At 40.8% G+C, this 11872-nt stretch overlaps 1 protein-coding gene across 6 annotated transcripts; it reads left to right on the top strand.

Moving 5' to 3' along the window:
• Nucleotides 1-472: 472 nt before the first annotated feature.
• Nucleotides 473-11838, top strand: Zdhhc4 (zDHHC palmitoyltransferase 4). Of its 6 annotated transcripts, none has more exons than XM_077802530.1 (7): nucleotides 473-546; nucleotides 1095-1264; nucleotides 2824-2897; nucleotides 3213-3391; nucleotides 5511-5636; nucleotides 7991-8235; nucleotides 11448-11838. In XM_077802530.1, the coding sequence occupies exons 2-7, from the start codon at nucleotides 1139-1141 to the stop codon at nucleotides 11736-11738; spliced, it is 1041 nt and encodes a 346-aa protein (XP_077658656.1). In that variant the 5' UTR covers nucleotides 473-546; nucleotides 1095-1138; the 3' UTR covers nucleotides 11739-11838. The 6 variants fall into 6 exon arrangements, with proteins under 6 accessions (XP_077658656.1, XP_077658657.1, XP_077658658.1 ...); XM_077802531.1 differs by having other exon boundaries at nucleotides 503-551; XM_077802532.1 differs by lacking the exon at nucleotides 473-546 and adding an exon at nucleotides 1908-2032 and having other exon boundaries at nucleotides 1177-1264; nucleotides 11448-11837.
• The last annotated feature ends 34 nt before the right edge of the window (nucleotides 11839-11872 follow it).

Below are 11872 nucleotides of genomic sequence, written 5' to 3'. Positions count from 1 at the left end.
TTTCATCCTCAAGGCTTCTGGTCAAGCACTAGTCACTGCCTCCAGGGGGAGGATGCTCAGAGCTGTACAGAGAGCAGAAGCAGGGATGCGCGAGGAGCGGAATATGACCCAGCCGGTCACATAGTGTGCCTTCTGCGGTGGAAGATGCTGGAATGGTTCGGGCAAATCCTAACGGTGCTGCTGGCTGTGAGCAAGCGGTCCGCCGCGAAGGCACGGTAATAGGACAGGAATCTCCAAAGCGCGGCCGCTCTGGGCCCCCTGCTCGGCTAGGACCCGGGCCACGGTTGAGGCGGCCCGGCCCGATTCCCAGCCGCAGCACCCTCCCGCGTCAGACCCACTGTGGAACTCTAGTAAATCTGCAAACAGTTCCCCAAATCCCACTTCCTGGCAGCACCAAATCCTGCAACCCCACAACCCACAGCCTCCGGCTCCTACTTCCGCCGGAAGTAGGCCTTGCGGGGGGGGGGCGCTGCGATGACGTCACCGGTTTGCCGGAAGTCTCCTGAGGGCACCGGCTTGGTCCCGGCTTCGTGGTGGAGGCTGGGGGTAAGGTTGGTTCTGCGGGGTTGTCACCCCTGCTTGCTCAGGGTCTTCGGTCCCCATTTTTGAGCCTTCCCCCTCTCCCTGGTGTGTGAGAGTGCCTCAGTGCTATCTCCATCCCGCCCGGGCGCCCCCGTGTCTCCTCCAACCGCTGCTCCCTGCGTTCCTCCAAGTCAGCTGTCACCTGCTCCCTTTCCCTGGCCTCACCTGTCCTTTCCCGGGCTGCTACATTCCACCTTCAGCCTGCTGCCACCTGCCTTTCCCCACCCCCTACGCAGTTCCCGCATTCGGGGAAAGCTCGAGCCAGGCCTGGGAGCCTCGGATAGAGAGTTCTTGTCCTCGCTCTGCCTGGCCTCCAGCATGGGTGCCTCAAGGGTAGGGATAACGAGGGGTAGACCCAAGGCTGTTTCTTCAGAAGTCATTATAAGTCGTTCACGCCCGGGGGGGGGGGGGCTCAACATCCCCTACTTGCAAATCCTTTTCCACAATGCATTCTGCTGCCAACTCCAACACTTATCTCAATATGCGAATATTGAACCCATCTGTCTCTGCAGTCGGATCCGACCTCCTGAAGGAACCACGGCTCCTGCAGTTTTGGATGCTGCCTGTTGTACCAGGGGCACACCACTGCGGAAGCGGATCTGCCACCTTAATTCTCTATGGATGTTTGGAAAGAGGAGTGTCCGAGCCACCAGCTGATAAAGCATACAACCAACAGAAATATGTACGCAGGAGACGTTGAATTACTTCATGAGTGCGAATTGCTGTTTTTCGGTTCTTGTCATATCATGAACAGTTTCTGGTTTGATTATCTCAAGTTTCAATCCCGGTCCAGAATCCTGTCTGCTAAGAGCCAAAGTAACCACTTCCAGTTTCTTAACACAGGTCCATATATTGTTTCCTGTGTGTGATCCCTGAGAGTTGTGGCCACTGACCTGAAGGGGTGCTTTATAGAACATGATGCCTGGTGCTGGGTATAGGCCCCCTGACTTCCTCCAGGAGCTACCTGTTTAGATGATGTTGTCATCAGATTTTGGGGAGTACTTTCTGTATCAGTATCTATATGAATATTTAAGGAAGTAAAAGAAAGATTTGTTATTGTGGGAAAGGAAGGTGTACCCACATTTTTCTTCACTTTATCTTGGAATTTGCAGGCAGGAAATGCCCCAAAGGCAGGCCACAGTGTTCATCTTGAAAAAGAGAGCTCAGGATGATCTAAGAGGCCCCACTGAAAGTAGTAGGGCTCTGTGGCATGTGCCTGAGGGCAGGGAATTCTGTTTTGAGAACTGGAGTTGATGTCTGAGAATGTGTACCATAGTGTAAATCCCTCAGTAGTAGCTAGTCATACTCTTTCTGTTCCTTTACAGCCACCATGATGGACTTCCTGATTCTCTTTTTGTTCTACTTGGTGTTCATGCTGGTTAGTGTTGTTATGGTCTGCATTTGCTCCAAAACCAACCATTTGAAAGGTCTGGTCCAGGGAGGAACACAGGTAACACTCAAGTTTGAACATTGTCCTAATCTAAAGGACTTACTGGTTTCTCAACAGGACAAGAAAGAGATGCCATTTAAATTCATTGGTTTATTTAGTCTTTCATTTATGGAAGTTTTAGTGTATTCCACAGTTTATCTGTTTTGTTTTTGTTACTGCTGAAAGTAATCTTTGTGATGATGCTTTGAGATAAGATAGCATTCTTAAGTTTGGCTCTTAAATTCTGGATATGATGCCTGTAATTGGGCATAGACATGAGCAGAATTCTTCTGGAGGTACTTGATAGGTGAAACTGGGGATGTGTGCTCTGAAAGCTGAGCTTCTGTCTGCCTTCTCTCCGTTAAGGGTCAAAGTGAGCAAAATTGGGGCAAGCTGCTCATGGGAAGAGGTTGATGTGGGAGGGACCTAGGCTAAGGTTTTTTTGTACTGGTGATGGGCGGGGGTGGACTGAATCCAGGGCAGGGGAAGGAGCAGCCTTCACATCAGCATCTCCTGAACTTCTGCTTACCATTCTTTCCATGAAGGTACACCTGACAGGTATCATTTTGGGGGTCAGGGTAGGAGTGAAAGAATTGGCATCAAAGGCAAGCCACTAGAAGGAAGCCTCTCTCTCTCTCTCTCTCTCTCTCTCTCTCTCTCTCTCTCTCTCTCTCTTAAAAATTCTCTTTTAAGTTGTTTTACTACCTATAGGAGGAAACAAAGCTACCAGTTGTATGTGGAGCATCGATATTGTGGGAATGGGGGTGGTGGTGAGAAATGAAATTGAACTTTTTTTAATTTTTAATTTTCAGATATGTTCCTGTATAATTCCAGAATGCATTCAGAGAGCCCTGAGAAAATTGCTTCATTACCTCTTCCATACACGGTATTTACAGTTCAGAGTTCAAATGGGATCCTCTATTTTTGTCTTGATTATTAATTGTTACTAATCTGTAGCTACAGGAAGCTCCTGTGGTTTCCAGCATGGGAAGGATGCTGGGTTCAGAGCCTCTCTACTCATGGATAATCTGCCTTCCGTCTCTGGGATATTAATATCTACTTGAAAATACCTATTTAAAGAGTGAAATGGTTTCTTAGTTAATTTTTAAAGGACATGGTTGGCCCTTGGTTAGTTTTTTTCCTTTTGTACAGTTTCTTAATGGAGCAACCTTATGAATAAGCTGTGCTTGTTTCCTTTCAGCAACCATGCCTTCATTATCCTGCACCTGGTCTTGCAAGGGACAGTTTATACTGAATATACCTGGGAAATATTTGGCTACTGTCAAGAGCTGGAATTCTCTCTGTATTACCTTCTTCTGCCGTATTTGTTGCTAATTATATGCCTGATTTTCTTTACCCTAACTTGTTTAACCAATCCTGGTAAGTTGAGGCTCTTAGCATACAGACTGAGACAGCTCAACTATTTTACTGATAGTGCTGCAAACAAGTAGTGGTTTCTCTGAGAAGTTTGCAAAGGATTTTGTGTGTCATGGGTTTATTAACTTTATATTTCCAGTTGTTTTTTTTTTCCTCCTTGTACCAGGGATTGCACCAAGGGGTGCTTAACCACTGAGCAACATCCCTAGCCCTTTTTATTTATTTATTTAATCTATCTATTTATTTATTTATTTTTATGTGTTGCCTAGGATGGAACCCAGTGCTTTACAAATGCCAGGTAAGCACTCTGCTGCTGAGCCACAACCCCCGCCCTCCCAGCCCTTTTAAAATATTTTATTTAGAGACAGAGTCTCACTGAGTTGCTAAGTGCTTCACTAAGTTGCTGAGGCTGGCTTTGAACTTACAATATTACTGCCTCAACCTACCAAGTCACTGGGATTACAGGAATGCACCATAGCACCTGGCATATTTCCAGTTTTTTATTTTGTCATTGACCCAAGGGTTACTTAGAACTCTTTACACACACACACACACAAACACATATATATAAGCTTATCTTATTTTGGTTGATTGTATATGTGTAGAACATATGTTCAGAATGATAATGTTCCCTTTTAAAAATTTTTTGAGACTTGCATTATGCTTGGGTATGTGGTCAGTTTTTGCAATGATCCATATGTGCTTGAAAAGAGTTTATATTTTCTAAGTTTTTGGCTTTTTTGTTTGTTTGTTTTAGTTGTTGATGGACCTTTATTTTATTTGCTTATTTGTATGTGGTGCTGGGAATTGAATGCAGTACCTCACATGTACGAGGCAAGCACACTACTGCTGAGCTACAACTCCAGCCCCTGTTTTGTTTTTTTGTATTGAGGATTGAACCCAGGAATGCTTTACCATTAAATGGTGACCCCAGTTCTTTTTATTTTATTTTTTTAAATTTTGAGACAGGGTCTTGCTAAGTTTTTGTGCACCTCACTAAGTTGCTGAGGCTGGCTTCCAACTTGTGATCCTTCTATCTCAGCCTCCCAAGTCACTGGGATTATAGGTATGCACCACTGTATTCAACAAGAGTCATATTACATCAGATTTGTTAATTATGTTCAAATCTTTTATATCCATACTAGTTTTTTTTTAATTAGTCAGTTTCTCAGCAATGTTATCTCATTCTGATGGCTTTTCTACATAGTTTGTTAGTTTTCTTGCTGCACATATATATTCCTACTAAATACATTGTCATGTTTAGAGTTGGTATTATCCTTTCCTTGTGGATAATACTTCACAATCTTTCAGTCTTTTTTTCAAAATAAATCAAGCCTCTTTATCATAGCTAATGCTCTATGCTCTCAAGTCTCTTTTGTCTGGTTTTAATTTTATTATACTGTGCTTAGTTTCTTAACTAAGTTTTTCTGTCCTATTATTTTACTTTTATACTTTAAGGTCCTTGAAACACCAAATGTCCATTAAGTGATGAATGTAAAAAGATGTGATAAACCCATCCAATGGACCATTATTCAGCCATAAAAAAGACTAGAAGCTGTGGTGGGAGCCAGTGGAAGAGCACTTGCTTACCATAAGAGAAACCCTGGGTTCCATCTGTAGCACTGCAAAGCAGAACAAGAATGAAGTATAGATTCAGGCTCTAACTTATCTGAACCATAAAAACATGCTGATGAAAGAAGCCAGACACACACACACACACACAAAAAAAAAAAAAAAAAAAAAAAAAAAAAACCCCATAAATTATATGATTTCATTTATATGAAGATCCAGAAAAGGAAATCCATAGAGAAAGAAAATAGATTAGCAGTTTCTAGGGCCTGGGGACATTAGAAGTAGGCAGTGACTGCTAATGGGTTTCTTTTTCAGGTGATCATATTCTAAAATTGATTATGATAATGATGGTATAACTCTGAATATACTAAAAACCAGTGAGTTGTATACTTTGAATTGAATCTATGGATTATATGTCAAAGCAGATATAAAAAATGAATTACCTAAAATATTAAATATAGCAGTTTTAGTTCTATTGTATTGGGACAGGCTTTGTGACTATCCCGTCTACATATTGCTTGAAACTAGCATTTGTCCTTATCTTTTTCAGGCACCATAACAAAAGAAAATGAATTATTATTTCTTCAAGTTTATGAATTTGATGAAGTTATGTTTCCAAAGAATGCAAGGTGTTCTACTTGTGACTTAAGGAAACCAGCTCGATCCAAGCACTGCAGTGAGTGTGGCTATTCGGCTCCAGTGGACCCTCCCAAGTGCATGCATGGGCTTTATCTGTAAGGTGGTATTTCATGAATCTAAAAAGACAGCCATTTGATTCCCACATGTGGGTTGTCTGCTCCTGTTGGAGGCCAGATGGTGGTTTCTTTCAGATGACTTGAGGGTAAGGTTGTATATTTTTGCACAGTGGCCACCCTCAACCCTAGGCATAATAGCTCTCTTTTGCTATGGGAGAGATGCTTTTATGGTCTGCTGTGTGCAGATTTTAGCCCTAGCTAAGTCTAGTCTTCTAGGGAATGCCTAAGGTTCTAGGCTGTTTCCTATCTGACAAAAATATTATGTGAGTCACATATGTGGTTTAAAATTTTCTAGTAGCCTTATTGCAAAAGAAGCAATTACTTAATCACATATTTTATTTAAACCCATGTCCTGAAATATATATATATATTTTTGGTGGCCCTGGGGATTGAACCCAGACCTCATACATATCATGCAGGTGCTCTACCTCTAAGCTCTACCTCAGCCCGAGGCCTAAAATACAATTTTAGTCATTGTACTATCATATGTAACAAAAAAATTAAAAAAAAAAATACAATTTTAATGTATAATCAATGTAAAAATATTCATGAGGTAATTTACGTTTTTCCTTTTTGTTTTCTGGTACTGGGGGTTGAACCTAGGAGTGCCTTACCACTGAGCTACATCCCCAGCACCTTCTTCCCCTCCCATACGTTTTTTTGCTTTGTTTTGTTTTTTTGTATTGGAGATTGAACTCAGGGGCCCTGAACCACTGAGCCACATCCTCAGCCCTTTTTCATATTTTATTTAGAGACAGGGCCTCATTAAGTTGCTGGGACAGACTTTTTTTTTTTTTTTTTTTTTTTTTTAGTATTTTTAGGTGGACACAATAGCTTTACTTTATTTTTATGTGGTGCTGAGGATGGAACCCAGTACCTCACGCATGCCAGGTGAGTGCGCTACCACTTGAGCCACATCCCCAAGCGCTGGGACAGACTTTGAACTCTTGATCCTCCAACTGCTGGGCTTACAGGTATGATCTGCCATGCCCAGCATCAGTCTGTTTTTAAATTTATTTATTTATTTTTTTTTAAAAGATTTTTTTTATTGTTGTTGTTGTTGATAGACTTTTATTTTATATATGTGGTGCTGAGATGAACTCATTGCCTCACATATGCCGGGCAAGTGCTCTGCCACTGAGCCACAATCCCAACCCTTTAAATTTATTTTTTATTTTAATTTTTTCCTAGTACTGGAGTTCTAATCCACGGGTGCTTTACCACTTGAGCTTTGTCTCCAGTCCTTTTTACTTTTTTTTTTTTTTTTTTCCTGAGGCAGGGTCTTGCTAAATGGATGAGGCTGCCCTCAAACTTGTAATCCTCCTGCCTAGCTTTTCCAACTGCTAAGATTAGGCATGTGCCACTGCACCTAGCTGTGTTCTTTTTTTCATACTAAGTCTTTGAAATCTGGTGTATTTTACTTTTATAGCACATATCCATTCAGGTACTAAGTTCTCATTGGAAGTTCTTGACCTGAATTTAGATTTCATAAAATTTATAGTTGAAAGAGTAGACTTAAACACTTATACTATATCCAGACACTCTTAAAAGTTTTCTAATAAGTGAATTAAGTACCAAAACATTTTATTTTCCTGTGAAAATCTACATTGACTAAATGGTTCATCTTTATCAGAAGAACTGACTTGATTTTAAAGCAAAGCCATCAGTTGTTTTTGATTTTTTTTAGTGGATCTTTTATTTTTTTATTTATATGCGGTGCCGAGGATCGAGCCCAGAGCCTCACACATGCCAGCCAAGTGCTCCACCATTGAGCCACAACTCGGCCCAAAGCCATCAGTTTTAAAATCATATTTGGGGCTAGGAATGTGGCCCAGTGGTAGAATGCTTGCCTGTCAAGCACAAGGCCCTGGGTTTGATTCCCCAGCACTGCAAAAATAAATAAAACTATACGTTCATTTATTCATGTTCATACTGTTCATGTTAAGTAAGTTCACCACCTCTCATGTTACCTCAGTATTATTCACACTGAATTCAAAATAGTATTGTATAAATTGCAAACAACTGTAAAATTGTCAGTATTGACAAAGTATTCTTTCATATTTTTCTTTTAACTATGTTGCAGTGCTCCATACCCACATGTGGCTAGTGGCTACTGTGGTGGACTCTATGGTTCTAAAAGCTTGGTGATAGCAACTGCCACTGCCCCACCTTCCTCCACACACTCTTATTGCCATTGGTCACCTTGTAAAAGTGCACATGGTGTCATGTCTCATCAAGGACAAACTCAGTCTGTGGCTCCCTCTTCTCTGTGCAGGTGTGTGTAATTGGTGTGTGCACCGTTTTGACCATCACTGTGTTTGGGTGAACACCTGCATCGGGGCCTGGAATACCAGGTACTTCCTCATCTACCTTTTGACATTGACTGCATCAGCTGCCATCATGGCCATTATAAGCACCATGTTTCTGGTCCGCCTGGTGACAATGTCAGACCTCTACCAGGAAACTTACATCGATGACCTTGGACATTCCCAGGCTGTGGACACAGCCTTTCTTATTCAGGTAATTATGCAGTGGCTCTCTGAATTCTGTTTTCAGAATTGTAAAAATGATGTTTCTTTTCCTAGTGAAAATATGAAGATGTTTTTCTTAAAAATTGATACAGCCAGTTTCAGTAGTGTATGTCTATAATCCCAGCAGCTCAGGAGGCTGAGGATGGAGGATGGAAAGTTCAAAGCCATCCTCAACAACTTAAGAAAGGCCTTAAGCAACTTAGCAAGACTGTGTATCAAAATAAAAATGGGCTGGGGATGTGAATCAGTTAAGTGCCCCTGGGTTCAATCCCTAGTACCAAAAAAAAAAAAAAAAAAAGTTACATAAAATCCACTCTTCAAAATATATCAGTGGTTTTAGTATATTCACAGAGTTTTACACCCATTACCACTATATCATTTCAGAACATTTCATTATCCCCTAAAGAAACACCCTCTTCTGTCTTCCCCTAGACCCTGGCATCTGTAAATCTTTCTGTCTTCATAAATTTGTTTTCTGGACATTTCATATACATGGCCTTTTTGACTGACTTCTTTTTAGTAGCATAATATTTTCAAGGTTCATCCATGTTGTAGCATAAATCTGTACTTGATTTCTTTTTATGGCTGAATAATATTCCATTGTAGGATATACCACATTTTTATTTATTCATAAGTTGATGGATATTTGGGTGTTTCCACATTGAGGCTATTTTTTGAAAAATGCTTCTGTACAAGTTTTTATGTGGAGATAATTTATATGAATATATTGCTGGGTCATATAGTATCATTTAAAGAACTGACTCTTTTTCAAAGTGTCTGTACCATTTTACATTCCCAGAAGTTGATATGAAGGTTCTAGTTTCTTCACACTTTTTATTATCTGTCTTTAAAAACAATGAAAAAACTTCGTTTTTGTTTTTATTTTGAAAAGGAGCTCTCACTGAGTTATAGAGGTTGACCTTGAACTCTAGAGCCTCCTGCCTAAGTGCCACCTGAGTAACTGGGATCACAAGTGCATGTAATCACACCTGTCTTTTTTTACTATAGCCATCTTGATGGACATTGAAGTGGTATCTCATTGCAGTTTGATTTGCCCTTCTCTAATGACTTATGATGTTGAGTATCTTTTCATGTATTTGTTGGCCATTTGTATATCTTCTTTGAAGAAATATCTACTTAAAACCTTTACCCATTTAAAAATTTTGCCTTTTTATTATTGTAAGAATTCTTTATTCTAGGACAGAGGTTATGGTTCAGGGGTGGAGTGCTAGCCTAGCATGCATGAGGCTCTGGGTTCAATCCTCAGCACCACATAAAAATAAAATAAAGATATTGTGTCCACCTAAACAACTAAAAAAATAAATATTTTTTAAAAAGAGTTCTTTATTCTAGACTATTATATGAATAGATGATCAAATATTTCTTCCTGTTCATGGGTTGTCTTTTCACTTTTTTGACAGTTTTTGTTGTTGTTTTGAAAAAGGTTTTATATTAATGAAGCTCATTGTATGTAGCTCAATGTATCTTTGTTTTTTTCCTTTGGGGTGGGGTGCTGTGTATTGAACCCAGAGGCACTCAACCAGTGAGCCACATCCCCAGCCCATTTTTGTATTTTATTTAGAGATGGGGTCTTGCTGAGTTGCTTAGGGCCTTGCTGAGTTGCTTAGGGCCTTGTTAAGTTGCTGAGGCTGGCTTTGAATTCACAATCCTCCTGCCTCAGTGTCCCAAGCTGCTGGGATTACAGGCATGGGACATCCTGCCTGGCCCCAGCCATATATTTTTTGTGTGTGTGTGTGGTGCTGGGGATTGAACCCAGGGCCTTATGCATGCTGGGCAAGCACTCTACCAACTGAGCTATATCCCCAGCCCTGGCCCCAGCCATTTTTAAAAGATTTATTTTATTTTGAGACAGTTTCTTACTATAATATCCAAGCTGGCTTTGAACTTGGATCCTCCTGTCTCAGCCTCCCGAGTCACTGTGCCCACTTCTAACTTCATTCTTTAGTATATAGAAATCCAGTGGTCCCAACAGCATTTGTTGAAAAAATGAACTTTTTCAATTATTTCAGAGCTTCAGTCAAAATTCATTTACCTTAATGTAAGGATTGAAATCATTCCTTTAAAAAGCTCATCCTTCCTCATCTGATCTGTGTCTTCTCAGTTAGGAAGTCTCCCTCATCAAGAGTTTTGATGAATGTTTACTTCTGTTTTCTTCTTTCAGAACTTTTTAAAGTTCTCTATCCTGCTTATTAGAAAAGTAACTTACACAAATTTGAGTAATCCAAAAGCTATTTTCAAAATGAAAAGTGAGAGTTATCCATTCCCCCAGTCCCAGTTGCACTTCCCAGAGGCAAACACTTTGAAAATTGGTATGTATATTTTTAGGCCTTTTTCTGTTTATTTGTTTGGCTATATACCTTCACAGAGTCAGTTGTTTTACTGAGTGCCTTTACACAAAAAAGATTACAATTTGGCCAGGTGGAGTGGCACATGCCGGTAATCCCAGCAACTCAGGAGGCAGAGATAGGAGGATCAAAAGTTAGAGGCCAGCCTGGGCAACTTAGTGAGACCCTGTCTCAAATGAAAAGGGTTGGGGATGTAGCTCAGTGATAGAGCACCACTGGGTTCAATCCAGTGGTGGAAAAAAAAAAAGATTAAAATGTGATCCTTGAACTTTGCCTTTCTCATTGGGCAATATGTCATAATCTTTTCAAAATCAGTACATAGAAATTACCTTGGTTTTCAATGACTCTTTATTATTCCATAGTGGTAACTATCCCAGAGTTTATTTTGCTCTTCCTTGTAGAGGAATATTAATGTTTCTTTTGGGAAGACAGGCTGTTAGAATCAGTACCACAGTGAATATCCTAGTACATGTATTTTTGCGGTCAGATTCTTTTCAGATAGGCATTGGTTTCTCTTGTTCATCTGGGTTTTATTTTGGTTCATGAACTAAGGTCTGTGTTTGTAAATTTTCAATTGGCATAGCTCCATTTCCTGGATAGTCTTTCCCTCAGTATGAATACTTGATTCATTCCAGAGTAAATGCTTGCATATCAGGGTGATTCCTGGGCTATTTGTGGGTGCTGATTATGGCTCAGTGGGTTAGATTTAGACATATGTAGATGAGCTGAGGTTGTGGCTCTGTTGTGTTCATGGACCAGATCTGGGCTAGTGGGTGCTGACCTTCATGGATGTCACCGTTTTCTTCCTAACATTCTGCATCTTCTTTGCCCTTAGTACCTGTTCCTGACATTTCCAAGGATTGTCTTCTTGCTCGGCTTTGTTATGGTGCTGAGCTTCCTCCTGGGGGGCTACCTGTGCTTTGCTCTGTACCTGGCAGCCACCAACCAGACCACAAATGAGTGGTACAAAGGTGACTGGGGCTGGTGCCAACTCTGTCCTGTGGTGGTCCGGCCCCCATCAGCAGAGCCTCAAATCTACCAGAACATTCATTCCCACGGGCTTTGGAGCAACCTCCGAGAAATCTTTCTACCTGCTGTTCCATATTATGAGAGGAAGAAGAAATAAGAATGGAAAGAGTACTCCTGCCTTTTAGATGTACACACCTTTATTTATACATATGGATACTTATTTTCTCAGCATTGTTTTGTTTTCTGCTGTGATTATTAATCAGCTGTTGTGGTCTGTGCTGTGTGTATACA

This window comes from Urocitellus parryii, chromosome 9 (assembly GCF_045843805.1).
Source record: "Urocitellus parryii isolate mUroPar1 chromosome 9, mUroPar1.hap1, whole genome shotgun sequence".
In the NCBI taxonomy this organism is placed as follows: domain Eukaryota; kingdom Metazoa; phylum Chordata; class Mammalia; order Rodentia; family Sciuridae; genus Urocitellus; species Urocitellus parryii.
This window is presented reverse-complemented; position numbering and strand designations above follow the sequence as displayed.

Bases quoted from the DNA above. Each gene is read 5' to 3' on its own strand.
- Zdhhc4 (XM_026407200.2), top strand. From the start codon at position 1,329: ATGAACAGTTTCTGGTTTGATTATCTCAAGTTTCAATCCCGGTCCAGA. The intron at 2,033-2,823 runs GTAACACTCAAG...TTTAATTTTCAG, and splicing joins TGGTCCAGGGAGGAACACAG to ATATGTTCCTGTATAATTCC. The intron at 3,392-5,510 runs GTAAGTTGAGGC...TATCTTTTTCAG, and splicing joins AACTTGTTTAACCAATCCTG to GCACCATAACAAAAGAAAAT.